The 19,968-nt window shown below is 43.7% G+C and overlaps 1 protein-coding gene across 3 annotated transcripts in view; it reads right to left on the bottom strand.

Moving 5' to 3' along the window:
- Positions 1 to 10,871, bottom strand: part of Sim1 (SIM bHLH transcription factor 1) — a 72,673-nt gene extending 61,802 nt beyond the window's left edge. Inside the window, exons 1-2 of one of the 3 annotated variants that reach the window (XM_040283144.2) lie at positions 10,437 to 10,871; positions 9,237 to 9,848 (exon numbers count right to left, since the gene is read on the bottom strand). In XM_040283144.2, the coding sequence (XP_040139078.1) occupies positions 9,237 to 9,411 (175 nt within the window). In that variant the 5' untranslated portion in view covers positions 9,412 to 9,848; positions 10,437 to 10,871. The other 2 variants (XM_005335883.5, XM_078019567.1) reach the window with 2 other exon arrangements.
- Between the last annotated feature and the right edge of the window lie 9,097 nt (positions 10,872 to 19,968).

Below are 19,968 nucleotides of genomic sequence, written 5' to 3'. Positions count from 1 at the left end.
TTCATCATCGTTCTTATCAAGAGGCGGAGGATGTTTCCCCTCCCCCCCCCATAGCGAACCTCTGCCCCCAAAGTGGCCCGAAACAACTGGCCAGGTTCATCTGGTCCCTGGCGTCCTTTCTGATTGGCTGCGGGACTTTCTAGACATTCTCCTCCCCTGGATCTGACTTTAATCCCCTTCGAAAAAATCCTTTAGCTTGCGGTTGGCGCTTACCAGCATCCCTTTGCAATCCTTCATCTTCCTTTTCCCTCGGAGCCCCAGCTTTACACACCCTAGTCCTGTCCCGCTCCCCCTCCAAAAGGGGGTGGGGGGACTTTCCTGAAGTCGGTTACTTTGAGGCGCTAACAATTTCTTAGCAATATTTTCGTTGCATTCTTGACATAGAAAGTAATTTCGTTCTCTACTTGTCAGGTACCATCTCCTATTAATAAAGACAGTCCATTCATCTCCTATAGAGGTTGATTTTTAAAAAATTAATAGTCTATCATATTACCCGTGTACAGAAAGAAATAAAAAGGCAGAAGAAACTCTCATGGTTGATTTTTTAAAAATTAATAGTCTATCATATTACCTGTGTACAGAAAGAAATAAAAAGGCAGAAGAAACTTGGGCAAAGCTATGTTAAATGTGTTATAGATAATATCTCTAACGCGGCTGCTTGTGAAATTATATCAACTAGATAGTGAAGTCCTTTCATTCTTACATCATTGTACAAGGTTTAACATGACATGGTTTTGTTGTTGTTGTTGTTTAAGATGACCTTCTTCATTAGGGGCACATACGTAAAACACACAATGACAAAAACACGCTAAAAGTGGCCCTGGGAAGAATCTTTCACAATAAAACAAAGAGTTAGTTTTTTTTTTTTTTTTTTTTTTTTTTTTTAAGGTGTTGGCCAGGAGCTGCTTCCTAAGCAAGCGATCAAAATCCTGGCAACGAGTAACACTGAACGCCCCTTAAGCTCAAATAGGGTCTTTCTGGGTGTTTGCACATCTAAATAAATCTAACGATTTCCCCACCGCTCTGTAAACACTGATGTTCCCCGCCTGCGACTGGACTCCTCTCTCTCCCTCGTGCAGATTGACCCCTCCTGACTTTTTAGCCCGCCCCAACTTCCCTCCCCAGAGTGACTCCACTGCCCTGGTTTCTTTCCTTCTTCTGGACCCTTCCAGGAGGCCCCTGTCACAGTCACCTGTAACCACCCCTTCGCGTTGTCTCCTTCCCCTTCGCTCCTCAGGATTCAACCAATCTATTCTCCTTGATATCTGGCGACATTTTCTTTTCTTTTAAATCTCTGTTCAGACATTCCTACCCAGAAGAAGAGTCAGATCGAGTTAACTGCGGAGGCTGACAGGGTAAAGGAAAAGGACCCTGCAGAGAGTGCCCGGGACGCAGGTGTCGCCGCCCGTGAGCGCCCTTGGACCTGAGAAATCCTGAAACCCCTTGCGCGAGCGGAGGGCGGACAATCCTGCACTTTTGGGGTGGGCTGAGTCTTGTGGGGAGACCGACTCGAAGCCCCCAGAAGTGTTGGAAACCTGTGCGTGGGGCCAACAAACGTCTTCAATGTAAAATTTTGTTGGTCTCCAGGAGCGCCTACCCTACCCAAAAGAGCTGAAGATTTCCCGGGCTGGGCTGTTGGGGTGGGGATGGGGGAATACTGGTTTAGGACTCGCGGCGCCAGCCTCGACTGTTTCTTGTGTCGGGTTACGGCCTTATTATTATGCTCCTACGAGGGAAAATAAGACTTCCCAAAGGTTAATAAACAGCCCATCCGGGTGCGGGTTAACAGAGGCCTCCCTCCCCCTCCCTTATCCACTCTTGCAGCCACCCCCACCACCTTTTTAAGGAACCTTTTGCTTTCACGGAGCATTGCCTTCTCTTTTTGTTTCCCGGCGAAATCTCCGTCACACGGTTGAGTCTGGGTTAATGTTTTATAAGGAACTGGCTACCCTCGTCTACCTGTCGGTCTTCCCTGACGTAATACCAGGACTGAACTCGCCCTTTGGGGTGCAGAGGACACTTCCCCAAGCCCGCATCAAGGGTCCTCCTTTCCAAAAGTCTCGAAGTGGGACGGAGACCCCTCTCTCTGGACCCCCTCGCCTCTTGCCTTCAGTGACGCGTTCCGGCACCCAATTTCAGTTGGCGAGGGGGTAAGCTGAGATTTCGTTTCTGCACTTGACCTACCGCAGAAAATTCGCAAATCCTTTGATTGTCTGTTTAAAATGAGGAGGAAACCAGCTCCCTTTGCGGCGGGATTACAGTGGGAACAAGATCTAAAGATTCTCTTGTAATTCGGTGAGGCCGAGGGAACAGGGTTTTGCAAAGGAGAAAAGGAGCTCTGTGAGGGAGGCGATAACTAAATCGGGTTTTAGACAAAAGGATTTTCCCCAGCTAAAGTGGCCGAAGACAAAGGAAAACATAATCTATTTTGGAAGATTTCCAAGATATGCCACATTAACCTTAGCAGATAAATTTTGCTTCTCCCAGGCCCCCCTCTTTCCTTAAAGTCTGGTTTATCATATTTACATAAGTAGCATTAGAAGGGATGTATCTATTATGGATCTAAAGGGCTAGCTCACATTTCATGTGAAAACCCCCGGTAAGTTTCACTGTTGCTTTACCCTTGGTGCACGGTTGAGCCATTTCCATTTAAATACCCCCTGACCCAAGGATTACCTCAATGGACTGACTGCATGGGTTTTGTAATTTCCTGAAAATGAGATTTCGATTTATAAAACAAGAAACCAATTAGTAACCAAATGAGGCGAAGTAGATCCACTAAAATTGACCTAATCCCACAGGCACCATTTAGGCCCGTTCTTGGCGAATGAATGATGAGCCTCAGTCTAGCTGAGCCCAAAGCATCATCCAGCTGTGTTATTGCAAGCAGCAAAAATAAATTGATCGAGGTTTTCCTTCCGAATGAATTTCATACCCTTGACAAAATACAGATTACAGACCCTGCATCATTGCCGCCTTCACTCTGACAGGAAGAGGTGGAGGAAAAGAGCTTGTTCTTTCTTTTATTCTGTACATACTATACTGCCACAGAAATGCATCCTCCTTGTAGTTGTTCCAGGGACCACTATCTACTCCATGGATCAAGTTATGCCTTTTAGAAAATGAGAGGATAAATGCATAAACTAGAGAAGCTGTCCCTCCATTTGACCACAACCTAGAGACTGGGGCTGGAAAGGCCCTGGAAGGCACAACTCCTAATTTGTAGTCCCAAGTCATTTGTCCAAGCTACCTGGGTCAACCGCGGCGGAGGGTGAGGGGGAGAAGGTTGGACGGGGAGGAAATCCCAAAGCCTACGTATCCTGCAGAGCCTGTGCATCATTACTGAACGCAAATCCTAGCATTCCTCCGCTAGAGATACCAAGCGACCTTGGTGTTGGGGTTCCCCGCGCCCCTGCGGCTGGACTCTCTGGGGAAGAGAGACGGAGAATGGACACTTCCAATCGAGACAGAACTCCTGGATCAGTCCTTGGGCAGAAGGTCGATTTGGGAACAGACGTGCACCCTCTCCCTCCTCTAGCGCAGGGGCTCTTCCAAGCCACCCGGCCAGTGTGGCAGTGCTCCCTAGGGCGTCAATGACCGTGCCCTGCCAGGCCTTGTCCTGCACCAGTTCCCCGGGACCCCACAATGTGCGACTACCCTCTATCTGCAATCCGTGTGCCCTGCCTTCCTCTGTCTGCCGCTCAGGGGCCAGAGACGCTCTGCGGCTGCGCCTGAGAAGCCACTAATGTTACAGTAAATGTGGGATGAAGCCGGATGGTCACAGAGCTGACCCTTTCTGAGCCCTTGTCATGCTCCATTCCGCCTTCGAGTTTAGGCTTTCTTTTCGGGACTGAGCCTGCCAGCCACACGTCTGAGCCGGCTGCTAATGAACAAAAAAACTGCAAAAAACGAAGGGAGGAGAGGGTTCAGACTAAAATTGGGTATAAATACCTGGGGAGTGTCCTGCATGGTGTCTGAAAAATGTCAAGCGGAGTCGCCCAAATCTTTGGGCCTTTGCGAGCGGCCGGACTTGGCGATGCCACTTCCCTAGAGGCCCGCTCCTGCAAGGCAGAGCCGCAAAGGACAGACCAATTCCACTTCGATTCTACTTGAGCTGAGATCCTCTACAAGCGCACGGAATCTTCCCTCCCCGAACCGGACAGATTGGACATAATTTCTATTTCAGATCTAGACAACCCCCAGTCATTGGGGCTGTGCCCGGGCAGCAAGAAAGGGTGGCGGGCACACAGGAGCACTCCAAGCGCTCCGCAGGGCCTCTGCTCCAGACACTGGCGGAGACGTTCCGGGCTTTCCGTACACCTGACCCGGCACAGGGAAATGGGGCGACTGTTTAGAGTCCCAGCGCTGGGCCACTGCAGAGAGAATGGGACTCACTATGCCAACTTAATTGGCCTTGGGCCTTCAGACCTTGACACAGGCGAAATGAACTTGAGATCGTGATATGGTAGCTGTCCCTAGCCATAAAGACACAGTAGTCGCCTACTGTGTGGGGGTACCTGAGGAGGAAAGTTTGTTTCATTGTGGGCATTGTTTTAGTATTCTCAGAAGAGCAGGACCATTCCTAAATAATTAGGGTTCCTCTTCCTCACATAAAATTTAAATTTTCGAGGATCAAAGACTAGCAATGAATAACCCACTAAAATCATTAATATTATAAGAGTCTGAACCTCTTTTTTTTTTTTTTTTTTGAGAAATTCCTGGACCTATAGAGAAATGCAGCAAGAATCCGTGGCTTTGTATTCTGTGTCACCATTTGTCAGGAAAAGTTTCAAGCTGCCGGGATTCCCTAGAACCGAAAAACAATTCTTGTAGAAATCAGGTTTTTTACTCTTTAAGTTTAGTATTGTTTTAGCTTCAAGTACATGATCATACCTTATTTGAAATCATCACTATAGCTTTTGATACCTGTTTTTTATATTTTTTTTCATGTAATTATTTTTTGGTAGTGATCTGTCTCCTTAAGAAAAAAAGGTGTCTCGGCCCCCACCACCACCCCAGTGGCTATACCTACAATTTCTAGCAAATAAATTTGCCTTGCAAATGCTCTGCACAAAATTTAGTTCTTCACATTTTAAGTCAACATCAAAACTAGAATCAAATGGAGAAAATCAGTGTAGAGCATAAACTATGCTTAAAGGCTTTTAAATGAGAAAAACTTCTGTAAGAAAATAAACATGGAAACTTAATGCTCAATCATTTCCTTGAGCAGCAAGAAAAACAGTCTTAAATCACCGATGCACGTGGGAAATGGGAGCCTCTTTCTTTTCTTCAGTTCTCTGCTTCAAAAAATATAATACAATTAGGGATTCAATCTAGAGATGAATATTATAGAAAGGGTCTGTGGAGGTTTGCTTATTCATCCCTCTTTCCTGAACACACACTAATTTCAATTGTGATTATTTTTATTTTCTAAAGAGGTTTTGACAACGAAATGGCAGGGCAATATTACCTAGACTGAACAGCTCAAAGTTCATTCCACATACCACTATGCCCAGTAAAATTGCATTATAGATGGATAATTAATATGTATTTTTTTAGTTGAATTTGTCCTATTTAGCACACAAACAAGGTCAAGACATCTCTTTTTTTATCCTGTTTTTCCAGCTTCGATAGCACCTAAGATTTATATATTTCTACATGCCTCAATCTTTCCTTTTCTAGACTATTTAGAAAAGATTATTATCAGTCAGAAGATATGTGCTTTTAATGATTTCACAATAAATGTTATCAAAATTTCTTTTTTACTTTACTTTTTTTTACTATTAAATCTCAAATTCAACATGGGAATCTAATGCTTATTCTTAATTATTTGGACTATCCATATCCCATCCTCTGTTCTCCATCATTTCCCTCTCATTAGTTCATTATTCTCTACTCAAGTAAAATAAGTTTAAAAGCTGAAACATGCCACCAGATAAAAGCTAATAGACTCTTGAGTGAAAAACTACACTTAGCAGGGAAGATTGGAAAGGAAATGACCTATATTTTAATTATTTTTCTCCTTTAAAAAATAAGTATGGGGAAATTTTATTTGTTCATTTAATTTAATTTTGAGCAGCAAGAAAAAGTCTTAAATCACCGATGCCCGTGGTAAATGGGAGCCTCTTTCTTTTCTTCAGTTCTCTGCTTCAAAAAATATAATACAATAGGGATTTCAATCTAGAGATGAATATTATAGAAAGGGTCTGTGCATTGTAGGTAATATAGATGAATTGTGATATGAACAAAAAACTCAAATTTTACAATATCATTATGTCTATAGCTATGTCACCAGATTTATAATTATTTGAGAGTGTCTTACAAAAATCCATGTGTAATGGAATATTTACCATGATAAAATAACTATCCCTTAAACAAAATTTATTGAGGGTCTACTATGTGCTAGAATGGCTTCAAGACTGATATAAGAAGGATTAATTTAATCTTCAAATTCCATTTAGTCTCACTAAAGAAGACTACAACCATCTGGGTATGGTGATGCAAGTCAGTGATCCCAGGGACTGAGAGGCTGAGGAAGGAGGATCACAAGTTCCAGGATGGGGACTGGGGTATAGGTCAGTGGTAAACCTATCACTGTGTTCACTCTCCAGTACAAAAAAAAAAAAAAAAAAAAGGCTACAACCATATAAAGATGAAAAGGACCCCTTCACTGCCTTGGACCTCAGTCTTGTCCTCTCAGATTCTCTGAGGCAAGGGAGAACCCAAATTGGGCACCCCCTGCAGGTTGTGCCAAATTCTAAGGCTTTTCACTATTTCATTCCTTTGAAAGTTGATATGTTGTTGTTGTTATTTATTGTTGTTTTTCTTTTTTAATATTTTGAAGGGCCGCATTTGAGTTTTTGAGGCTCATGCACTCTCAGAATTAAAACCTCATCCCTAGGAGCCAGCTGTTCCTATGACCCTGTCTTAACTCATCGGGTGGAGGCTGTGGGTGAGTTATGAGCTCAACAGTAGCTGGAGAAATAAATGATGTGCCCAGAGTTCACACATCGTCCATCCCCTCCTCCCCATAAACTCACACTCACCCATAGAAGGGCGAGGTGGGAGGGGCCGGGCCCGGGACTCTGGAGGAAGTGAGGGGGGTTGGCTGCAGAAAGCACAATTGCCCTTTAAAGTAGCCAGAGGGGACTGGCCTTGCCACCAAGGGTATTCCAGCGGGAGACTTCGCCCGTGTTCTCTTAAAAAAAAATTAAAATAAAATAAATAACGAGAAGTTGCCTATGAGAATTTACTTTTTGTCCCTCCTATTTACTTACAACGTGATTCATAATTTGTGGAGGTAGGACTTAATTAAACAAGAAAGCTTGCTCTCTTGCAAAACAAAAACAGTCACCAAAAACAGCCCCGAGCTCCTTCTGGCGGAGCTTGCCCCTGCCCAGGGTCTGTACCAAGCAGGCTAGCGTCCCTGGCCCAGGCGATTCCCTGGGCTCTCAGTGCCCGCGTGATGCCTGCCCGGGAACGCCGACCCGCTATTCTTCTCCTCCTGCGATTACTCGCAGCCCCACAAGCAGCACCATATGCTGCTTCTGATCAAACAGCGAGCGACATTGGCATCGATAATTGACGAGACCGGCTAGAAATCACGCAGAAAGGGAACCCACTGAGACCGCAGGGGCTGACAAATCACTGCTAATAATCCTGTTAGGAACTGCGCGGCTAGCGGAGTTCGCAATAGCTTTATTTTTATAAAGTAGGCGCTGACAGTATAAAAGACAACAAGATCTCTTTTTTAAACAGAAGACTGTGTGGTATAACGATAAGTTTCCCATCAGCAATTCTCAGCACAGTTTGAATGGGAAATGTGGTTTTTAGCATAAAATTCCTCCCTCTTTTAAATTTTTTTTTCTTTTAAAAAAACTTTACAGTTACTTAAAGCTTTGATTCCCCTCCTCCTGTGGTTTCCAGGGTCAAATGAGGAGAACTGTTCAAGGAACCACGTTAAGAGGAACGGACCATGTAGTTTGAGGGTAGAATTGAACTATAATTTGGAAGTTTTCCTGTAGGGTCCCTGACTAATTTGACGCATATTTTTGCAAGCTTTTGCATCAAGATCAAGCAAAGTGAAACTCCAAACCCAATAATGATTATTTCCTTGCTTACCACTATTTCTTTAAAACAACAAATGCCAAACATTCAAAATAATGATTCAACATAAACTTTCAGAGGTCAAATAAGAAGTTTTGTTTGTAAATTAAGAGGGTTTTTTTCTGCTAGATTTTTGTTTGCTTGACTAGTAATCTCTCCTTTACATTTTCAAATCTTCCTCTTCTAGTAAAAACATATTTAAAATATTTTGTAAACCTGTTTTAATTTGATTGAGTAAATGGGTAAATGGAAGAGAGAAGTGTCCTTTCCCTAGTGAGTATAAACAGTTTTTTACAGCACAGTGTTATATGAAGGCTGCTCTGCCTCACACAGTGAATGTTGATGAACTAAATATAAGTTTTAAATCATGTCAACAACTCAACTATTCTAATTTCTCAGCCTTATAAAACAATTTTCCCAGGATCCATTTGCCAACCTGCCACCCAGAAGATATTTTCTAAGTGGGCTAGCCATCTTAGTCCAATCTGATGTATTTTGAAACTAGATTAGTATCTTACAGATAATGTAAAGGCCAGAGTTGCAAATCACCAAGTCCCAGAATTAGTTTCCTAATTTGAGAATATCTTGAAAATGCAGAATAAATTTACTATAGGCAGCCAAGAGACTGGGTAAATTCAGGATGTATTTGTATGAATATACCTCCTCACTTGCAGAACCATAGACATATAGAGGAATTATTATCTGATTTAGTTACATGTAAGTAGATCTATCCATATCTAGCAAATATGCAGAATCTAGCAGTGTTCCTGCTTTCTACTGGATACAATTCAAACAAGTGGAATAAAAAAGAAAGTCATGTTTGGATTAGTAGTACTTTCAATTGAGCCCAGTATCTGAAGTGTTGACAAAAGCACTGTTGGGCTGCTTCCCAACCAAACACATCTGATGGACTGAACAGAAAGTATTAATGGGGAAGTAGAGGGAACTAGGAAAAGGAAAAGCAACCTTGAGTTTATCAAGGAGCTGAATCAAGTAGTTAGGCTAAAATTCCCTTTGCATAGAATACAAAAGTAGTAAATATGGGTGTACCTCCCTCACTGGGGTACGCTCATTGTCTGGCAAGTTCCTACCCACTTTGCTTTGAAGTTCCTTCTAGCAAAGTCACTTACCTTCTGGGAACACCACTCTCATTTTGAGATAGCTGGTCGTGAGTCTGATTATGGATGCTTTGTCCAGCTGCGAGGTGATAGCTGAGGGCAAAGGCAGTAATTTAGCCAGTTCATAAAACTCACTGTTTTCCTTCTCCCTCCTAGTCCGGGCAGCATTTTTGGACTTCTCTTTCATTGTGTCTCGTTCTCCCTTTCTTTTTACAACGTGAGCTCCACAGATTCATCCAAAAACCAAAAATTAACTTTCAATTAGATATCATACTTGGCAAAAACATAAGACATACTTTAAATGAAGAGGCTGAAGTCTACACCAGGGAGTGTAGTGCTGGTAGTAAAAGGACAGCGCAGAGAACAGAAAATATTTTCTTTGAAAAAGTGTACGATAGGAAAGTTGCTGATCCACGGCAATTTGGGCAATCCTGAGGTTTCTAGGTCTCAAATGCTGTCGGGACAACCGAGGTACCAGCCTTTTCTTCTATTCAGCGCTGCGAACCCCGTTCCTTGGAAAATCGGCATAATAATCCCGACGTTTGCTCTTCAGTCCTATCGCATCCGAGGCGACTCTGAGTCCCTTTATGCAGAACACGAATCCCAGGTAACTCTTTCAGACCACTGCGAAGACAACAGCATCAGAGCGTAAGAGATCTGTGGCTCCACCATCACACCCTTGCCCCGATTCCGAAAAACCGCTGTGAAAGGGCCTCGGAGCGCCTCAGCTTTCCTAGCCAGGATCAGTAATTTTTGTTTGTTTTTTAAGATACAAAGAAAGGAGCAGCGAGACTGAGCACCCAGCAAATAACGCTCGCGTTCCCTCACCCATGTCAGCCACGTTCTCCAGCCCACTGGGAACCTGCCCAAAAACCAAAATACATATTTTTGAAGACCCTCAGAAGATCTTCAGCCTTAGGTCTCTGCACTGGCGCCCAGGCCAGGCACACATCCCAGGAAAGCAGGTTTCCGCAAATCAGAATTCCTCCACAGCTCTGCGGACGAACGCCTTTCAGGCCCGACCTTGGCAAATCTGGAGCTCGGTTACCTCTCTAACAGTGGGTCTCAAGTCTGAGGGTTTCTCAAAAAGTGGCACTTACTCATCAAGCCCCTCGGGGCTCCAGAAGGGAAGAGACCCTGGACTCTCCCTGCCCAGCAGGGGCGGGAACACTCGGGGTACCGGAGCGCCAGGTTAACAGGTGGCACACTCACCGACAGCCCCTTCGCAGGGGGAGGGAGGCGTCCCAGCCTAGCCTCCCCAGCCGCAGAGCTGTGACGCCGCTGGGTGGGCGTAGGGTGTCTTCTGCTTTACCTACCTTCAGTCCTTGAGGGCTGCAAAGGGTGCGAAGACGCCCACCTCTTAATTGTACTCATGCCTACGGTCCAACTAAACAACTCTGCCGGCCTCTCCGCTTCCCACTAGCAGAGAGGTGCAGAGCATTCCCTGGCTCCTTTCACTTGATCATGAATTGGGGGAGGGGTACGTGACAGAAGTAGGAGGATGCCGGCTTTGGGACGGAAGAGGTGGTTTAAGAATCCTCCTCCTCGGTAGTTGCTACAAAGCCAGTATTATTCCTAATTGCAAGCCGAAAGCGCCCCCCCCAGTAACTTCTTTACAGCTTACGGGGCTTAGCTTCAACTTCACTCCCGGGCTCCCTTTCTCCCACCCTCTCTCAATGCCACTCACAAGTCTTTCCGCCTCCTATTGGCCGGATGCGCCCCGCGGCGCGGCGTTCATTGGCCAATCTAGCTGAGTGACGAGAGGACGCCCCGCACCGCCCCCATGCGCCCCAGGTCTGGGCTCCCAGTCCTACCACCCGCGTGGCCACCGCGAACCTAATGAGACCCGGGAGCAGGGGTCGGAGTTGCCAAGCTGCCACGGTAGTTCCGGGCCTCTGGGGCCTGCTGGGTGTTGTGCACGACCCGTGCTATTCCTGCTCCCTGGGGTCGGGTGTCTGAGCACTCAGCTTGACGCACCCCGCGTAATGCTGCTGGGAGCGCTTGGAGGCTGTGTGCTGCAACCCCCAGGCAGCAGAGGTCGGGCGGGTAGGCTGGGGTTGCCAGCAGGCAAGACCGTAGTAACCCAGACTGAGCAGTTTGCCCAAACGCTGACCTGACCGTGCGCCGATGTTTGGCTTTATTTTCTCTCTCGTTTCTCTGAAACCAGAATGACACCGAATTCATCACCAGAGGAAATAAATACAATGCCTGTCTTTACTCCCAAAGAAGAGCGTCTTTTTCGAAATGCGTCGGATTTGTGGCTGATTTGCTCACTGTGGAAATCTCTGTTGGGGGAGTTTTTTTGGTATGGCAGCAGCGAATGGACACTAGGAGAAAGAAGGTTATATTTCAGGTCAAAATAGAGTTAGAAGTGATTGATAATATCTCACAATAATCCATTATCTTTAATATCAGCCGACTCTTTTGTTGGGTTTTGTTTCAAGAAATTAAAGCCCGACGTGAATATTCTTTACAGAAAGGATACAGTCTGCAAAATTGAACTTAAAATGTCTACAATTCCCCACTAGGAGCTTTTTAAACGAACGCTCCCAAGTATTGTTGCTGACAAATTATGGTTTAGAGATCCTCTAATTTGGATTGCCCTTTCTTTCTGTCATCTGAGAAAAGACAACAGATAGCAACAAGAAAAAAGTTAAGTTGCCCAAGACAATATCGCCGCTCACAAATCACTCCCTACCGATGTGATTCCTGGCTTGGTTTTGGTGCTGCTGCTGATCACGGTTCTGCTCCTAGAGATGTGTTTAGAGGCGGTTCTGTCATAAAAGTCAGAACATCAATAATGGTGCATTTATCCTCCCGTTTATGGTGCTAATTGCTGCTGAAAAAATAAATACTCTAAAGAGGGGTGTGTGCCATTCTACTGATATTCAGAACACCTTTAAGAGTGTTTGTTTAAAAATACAGACATCTGCTATCTCCTTGCTGCCCAATGGCATAAGCTCTAACTTGATGGCAGCTTTCTGGGGTTATTTACACATCTGGGCAACACCTGGCAAGAGGAGGTCAAAGTTTGGGATAGACAGAAAAGGGGGAAAGAACTAAACAGATTTTGTGGGTGTTTCAAAACTGGAACCAGCTAATGGGCTCTAATCTAGAAGGAGGAGTCATTTCCCCAGTGGGTGTAGCCACTTAGAGACCTACTCTGGGCGGTACTGATCACCGAATGGTATACTGTAGCAAGAGGTGGTTAGGAAGATTGAGATGCGACGTGGTCGCTTTTACATGAAATTCCAGAAAGATCAGATAAGGTCAAGTTAGCTACTACAGTAGCCATAGCGAGGGGAACGGGGTGGGAGGGATTCGGAGGGCGTGAAAGAACCCTTCCTAGCTCTCCTCTTTCTGCCAGTGTGGACAGATATCAGGATAAGATGGGAGCCGCCAGGCTAAGCAATGACACTTTAGGGTTAAGAAGCAGTTTTCTATTGTTCTAGACAGGATTTCAGTGAAGTCTGCAGCTGCTCTAAACCCTGTCTCTTTTGCAAATAGCATGCAGGCGTGGAAGTGCTTTTCTGGAGTCTGAAACCTGTACTCTATAGGGACTCTGGGGCGGGGGCGCGTGGAGAGTCTGGCAGTTCCCACCTTTTCATGCAGGGCGCGTTTTAATCGGAAGACATGTAGTATTTTTTCCTCAGAAGCAAAAAGGGTAAAATCAGTATCGAAGTCTTTACACCAACAAAGGCTGATGTTGTGGGGTGCCTGGCGGGTTACGCCAAGGTCCCAAGGTATCTCTTTTGTCAATGAACCCAGTAAATGTCCTTTAATAAACAAAGTGAACACACGGCCCTGAGGTGGCAGCCCCTCACTAAATCCTTTGCATACAACAGTCTGAGCCGCGTTTACCGAGAAAGTGAAGTAGCACAGGAACATAACACCTGTTTTTCTAATCTCTGAACTCAGGTTGGAGCAAGGACTCTTTCACTCTCCCACCCAACACAAGGACCCGACTTCGCACCCTCCTGGCGACCCCGCCCACCAGCCCCGCACGCGCTGCTTGCCAGCCTGGGACGTGAACCGTGAACCGGAACTTCAGGTGCCTCCCACGTGTTCTGTGAGTTTGCCGTTTGCCTCCAGCATGGGAAATTTTAAATAAGTTTCTTGAGACTAATCCTACCAACCTCTTTTCCAATATAAGAGGAAAGCAATGAGATGGGCACAGCGAGCCACCCACACCAAACAAGGATCTGTACAGATCTAGGCCATCGCCTCCTTTGTATTAAAACTTAGCCCTGTGGTCCAGAGGCGTGGTCTACATTGCCCCAGGAGGGGACCCGATTAAGTGAGGAAACTGATCCTGATCTATACAAACATCTCCCCCAACCAAGTAGGGCAAACAGACTAAAGGCGTGACATTGTTTCCTGAGAGCCCCTTCCACCTTTGGGGCTCCCTGGAATGCTGCCTTCATGGAACCTGCCAGCAGCTGTGGCCCAGACACCTGTACATGCATAAGCCCAGGGCTCTAGTGGGGTGAATACTGCGAGCTCGCTGTGGCGGATTCGGAATCATGCCTGTGCGTGCGAAGTCCCGCGCGCTGCACGCACTCAGAAAGAAAAAGAGGGGGCCTCCAAGGACCGCCTGAACTTTTCGACATCAGGCCAACTCCAGACTAGAGATGCTGTACCTTGTATTATAAAAGAACAGGTCAACGCCAAGGGGAATCCCAAAACAAACTGCCAAACTGGATTTTAGCGCTGCGGCACAGACCTGGGCGCATTGAGGTTCCGATCCTGCGCCAGTATAGACCTCCGTCCTGTCTTCCTGTAATTCCTCTCTATTCCCAGCTATCTGAACATTTTAATCAAAATAAGAGTGATTTCAGACCCTTTTCTTTTTAAAACTGCCAGAAAGACACACACAATTACATCTTCTCATATCTCGTGTGCACAGATGCACAAAAAAATACAGACATGGATTTTACTCAATGGTCAAGGTCAGAATGAGGGATATATTTATAATTAAGATGAAAAATCCAAAGGCGTCCACTTAAACATCTCGGTATGTTATATCCAAATGTTCACTCTTTACCACAGAAAAAGGAAATTTTATCTAGAAAACGTTAAGGTCTTAAGAAATAAATACTCACATTTTTCTTCCATGTATACAAGGTGGGTTTTTTGGTTTGCTTTGAGTTTGGTTTGGTTTTTGTGGTACTGGGGATGGGACTCAACAAGTTAATGTTAATCTTGTCCTTGACCCATTTTATTACCATATTTAGATGTTGACAACTCTGTGAAGTTGTGATGTTGAAGCAGAAAGAAGGATTCTGCAACTTTATCCGCTGGGATAAGCCTACCAGAAAAGAAAGGATAAGAGGAAACAAAATAAAGGGGGAGGGGTCATTCTTAATGCCTTAAAATTACAGGAAATATTACTTCTTTGATCAGGAAGTTTTGAAAAGTATATTTTCTGCCAAAGAAAGAAAGAAACCACACACACACACACACACACACACACACACACACACACACATAGAGAGAGAGAGAGAGAAAATAAAGCAACTTGAAAGATAAGAGTGATGAATACAAGAAAGAATTCTGCACAGTTTCTCTAAATATTCTGGATAATATTATCCATCCAGATTTTCAAACCATATTCTAAAACATAACCTTTAATTGGTTACTGGGAAAAAATGAGTGCTTTAAAACGTTTATTAGAAGTTGCAGTAGCTGCAAAGGAAAGTCTGAATCTGTTATTCTGAAGAGCGAGTCAGGTGGGATGCCTTCTGTTCCCAGAGAGGGCCATTTGCACATTTTTTTCCCTCCCAGAAATCAACTAAGAATGATGCGTGCACATAAGTCAGCAATGGTGGACATAGGAACACAACAGAGATATTCAAACCTGGTGATGAACATTGACTAACAACTTCAGGTTGAAAGATACTTTGATTCCTAAATTGTTTCCGGATTTCAGAGGAAACTACCATCTTGGTAAAACTGCCTATGGGGGGACCCTGATAACAGCCAAGAGGGACCGGGTAATGTCATTGGCCTGGGAAAGGCTGAGGTCCCTGAGAATGGGCTGGATTCAGAGGGCAGGTGCCTATGTAACTTCAGGTCTCTAACATGAACTCTTCACAACCTTTTGACTTTGAGACCTTTTGGACTAGGTTTCTAGAGAATTTCCACCTCTGAGTCCCCTTCTCGGGACCCAGGTGGCAGTGCACCCCCAAATTATGTCACAAACACCTAGCCCTGCACTCTTGAGGCAGAGTGAGTAAGGGATTCTGGTGAGGTGAATCCTTTTAATCCATAAACAGATTATCTACTTCCAGACTTGGCTGATCCTCAGGGTTACCTATGACAGAGATGGGAAAGGAAGGCAGCTTTTAAATATGGGCTGTGGGGAGGCCTGTCTGATTTAGGAATCAGAAATTCCTATTGAACTCCCAAATCGGCATTCTGTAAGATGAGAGGCAAGGCGAATCTGATCACCAGGCAGCCACCAACGCGGGTGGGAGCGGGAGTAAGGGTCCACTGAGCCAGAGGCATGGGGGCAGGGATCGGCAGCAGCTTAGCCAGACTACCACACTGCAGGACTGAGGTCTTTGAATCTCCTGGCCCAGAGCCCAAAGTAGCTGCTGCCTGCAATTGTTCTTTCGGTGTTGCCCCAGGACCCTGGGCCAGAGATCAAGTGCCTTAAGTCTAGGTAGCACATCCCTAGGTCCATCTTTATCTCTGGGCCAAGAATACCGGTTATCTGCCCTTGAAATGCTGGGTGCTTAGCGTGGTGTATTTGAAACTTGAGCATGCACAGAAATCTCCTGTAGTGTTGGTTAAAATACAGATTTCTGGGTCCCATTACAGAGTTCAAGATCAGTAGAACTAGAGGGGGACCCAGTGATCGACTTTTCAGGTGCTGCTGCTGCTGTGAGTAAGGCAACCACACTTAGAGAACCATTGCTTTAGTCTGCTTTTTCCCAGTCTATTTATCTTATTTTATTTTTTTATTTGTTCTTTTTAGATATACATAACAGTAGAGTGTATTTTGACATATTATATATACATGGAGTATAACTTATTCTAATTAGGATCCCATTCTTGTGGTTGTACACGATCTCAGTTTGTCTTTGATAAGGAGGGAAAAGATATTGTAGTATCTAGGGCATATGACATGGAATGATATGGCTGACAGGCTGAGGCCCAGGAGTGAAAATCTCTTCTAGAAAAGTGATGGGATCTCTGAAAGTGGCTCATTCCTGTTTTCTAAGGAAAGAGCATGGCCTCAAGATAAGGGAGAGGAGGCCATGACTCCAGCCAGACCACACTTCTATGGGGAATTTGGCCTCCGAAAAATAGAGATGTGCTTGCCATCATTAGAATGTTCCAGGGTTCCAGGTTTTCAGCTCTTCCAAGGAAGAAGTCCAGAGAATTCAGGACAAAACTAGGCACTGGTTCTTCTGTTGGTCCCAATTTGTTTTCCTAATTCTAAAAGAATATGTGTGGATAAAGGGTTCACGGTATGTGTGGTATTGGTGCAGGGGAATAGTCCATAGAGAAAGAGGCCCTGACATTGGGCTGGTGAGGTCTAGGCCTGCTCCCTCCTCTTCAGATCACATCTCAACATTATAACTTTGTTGGCAATTAAGAATTTCTGTCATGCTTTTATGCGCTCCTTCCTCCATAAGAAGACATTTTAAATTATATTTTATAACTATTGGTATAAAGATGGATGCAATTCAGGCTGGATTTGTTATCATATACTTATTATTATGTTTATTTTTATTCTGGTTATAAAAGAAATTAAAGTTAAAACATTCTCATAACCCATAAAATTATATGGGATCAAGAAATGTGGCTAATGTGAAAAATGTACCGGTAAGTCAGCATTGCTCCTGAAAGGATAAGGAAGCAGGTCATGCCTCTTTCCAGCTGTGACTTTTTTTAAGCCTCTCTAGGAAATCTAGAGAGGGGTTTGGGATGAGGATATTTATCCCTGAGTCAAGTTCCACATCTGGAATGAAACTGGTTGGCCCCTTAGCACACCTACTAAAAAGTCTGTCCACCCAAAAACTGGGTAGAAAAATCCAGACAATTAGGTTACCAGCATCATCTTATCTTAACAGCTGGCCTGTGTAACTTATTTTCTTTACCTGAAAATCCAAATTATTCCATGAAATCCAATTGATATAAACCAAGCAAATGCATATTTGGACTATTCTTGTCTGCTGCTATACAATGACTTAAATTCTTAATATCTTTCTAGAATTTCTTTAAAGCAAACACTGTGATTAATATTTTATACCCTCTTCTGAACCTATTTTTTGTTTGTTTTTATTTTTTACTACTCATGACAATATGCAGGGATCTTCTTTATCCTTTCTTTCCCAAACATCCTTATAGCATTCCCTTTTAAGGATATAGTGGTACAATTTACAACTGAAGGCATCAGGTTTGTTTTCTGTTATTGTTATCACAATTGTTATCTGCAATGAATAACACTGTATACATGCTATTCATCTGTGTATGAATGTACCCCCAGAAGAGTTCTCAAAAGTGGAGTTGCTGGGTCAAAGTTTACATGGATTTGTGCTTCTAATATACATTGCTAAATTGTCCTTCATGAGAATTGTGCCAATTGACATTCCCACCAGCAATGTGTAAGGACAACTGTTTGCTTATCACTCCCTACCCCCTACTTTGATGGGTGAAAGTCATCAGTTTATTTTAATTTGTTTTTCTTTTATTAGGGAGATTCAGCCTAAAAGCCATTTGAATTTCTCACTTGTGAACTGTCAATGCAAAAACATTTGAAGGTGGGGCTTTCTCTGGCTCTTAATTGGTTAAAGTCCCCTGAATAGGAAGAAGAGGTAGAATCTGGTTTTAAAAAAGAGATGAGGGTTTCTTGAAGCCCTGGGAGCAGAGCTCACTAATCAACCTGACAAGTGGAGATAATCAGGAACACAGGTTCAAAGTTCAGGAGTCATCTACCAACACTTTTTTTTTCATATAAAATATTTAGCACTCTCTAATGCAAAACAGAATAAAAATATGCAAATATAGTTCCAGCGTGTGTCTTCATCCAACAGACTTCCCCACTAATTATAATAAATTATATTATGCATACATATTTTAAAATTGTGGTTAATTTCTGGATTCTGATTGCTTTGAAATTCAGTCACCCCAAATTGACATTTGATCAACCTTTTTCTGTATTTTTACCTACAAACACACAGAGATTTTACCACAACAGCTCAAGTAGTGACATATGCTGGCCAATCACTTTTCATGATTTGAACAAATAACTTGGAGGAAACAAGGGGATAGATTCAGCTTAGCATCAGTTTCACAGGAGAGAAAGCCATAATGTTTTGGTTAAGGATCTAAATAAAAATGATGCATAGGAGAAAACAGAGGAAAACAAGTGTACTGCAAATGTGCAGCCTATGGCAGTTTAGATCTGCTCTGATATTTATTTTCACTCCTGGAGACCCAATAACCTGTTTTCAATGATAAATGTCATACCATAAGCCATCATGTATTCTCTCTGAAGAATCAAAAGTCACAAAAAAGAAACCTTGATGACAATATGAGTGTTTTACTCCAAATCACTTATAATTTTATATTAACTCTTCTTAATTTTTTAAATACCTAATTTATTTAAGAGCCTGAGTGCATTGGAATTATAACACAGTTCGATATCAGATAGCATTCCCTCTCTTTCTCTTTCTCCCAACTCCCGCCCTCCTCCCATCAGAAAGACATGATAATGAGAAACTATTCCAGCAGGAGGAGCTGGTTTAGAAACAAATGGATTCCATGGCAACTCCTGACTCCACATGACTTCTAATAACCAGCATTTCAGTTGAAAATTGTCTGTCTGATATTCTGTCCAACGCTGGTGCTTTATGTGGGGTTTTCCCTAGTTTACATCTCAGAAACGAAGTCTTAACCTCCAGTTTCATGAATAAGCAGCAGCAGCAGAGATATGTCACCACCTGTAAGCATGATGTAGCTAGTGATTTGTCAAGTATTTCTGGTTCCAATTTTCAGACTAGCTGATAGAGATGAACACTGAATGCGAAATGTCCAGAGCTGGTACCACATAGTGTAGAAATCTGGGAGTTGTGTTCCACTGCAAATTGACAGAGAGAGTCAAATGTTCTCATTCCTCTCCAGACTGTGCATGGATCAGGCCTTTGATGGCAGGTTGTGAGTGTTGGGCTTCTAGTCACAGACCACTGAACTGGAAGATGAAAACTAAATAAGGACAAAAATCATCCAAAACTATTTGCTTTTTTCCTAAAGAAGAATGATCTGCTGGCCTCCCAAGACATATTGGCACCACTGTCAAAAGTCAAAAGAAATTTGTACCAAGACAGATTTGTAAAACCTCATGTCTAACTATTTTATAATTCTTCACTGTAACCCAGAAACAAATTGTCACTAGTGAGTCAAGTGATTGCTCTTGGAAACACTGCAAGTCAATGATGGAGTATGGTACAAAGGTAAGGCTGAGCTAAGTTTGCATTCCTGAGTTCCTTCCATAGTTTCTGGGTCCACTCAGGGAGCATGGGCCTCAACTATAAAGAAAAAGACTGGAATTCAGCCCTGGATCAGTCCCGTGTCCCATGCACAGAGTATGACATTTTCCTGTTTGTACAAAAGCACTATACAATCTAGCACCAGCCCAGCTGATGCTACCTTTGATGATTTTTTTTAAAGTTTGTGTGAAAAATGCAAAGGAGAATTTACCATAGTACATTGGAAATAACTATGTAGTGGCTGA

The sequence above is a fragment of the Ictidomys tridecemlineatus genome, chromosome 8 (genome assembly GCF_052094955.1).
Source record: "Ictidomys tridecemlineatus isolate mIctTri1 chromosome 8, mIctTri1.hap1, whole genome shotgun sequence".
In the NCBI taxonomy this organism is placed as follows: Eukaryota; Metazoa; Chordata; class Mammalia; order Rodentia; family Sciuridae; genus Ictidomys; species Ictidomys tridecemlineatus.
Note: the sequence above shows the minus strand (reverse complement) of the source record. Positions and strands in the feature narration are given on the sequence as shown.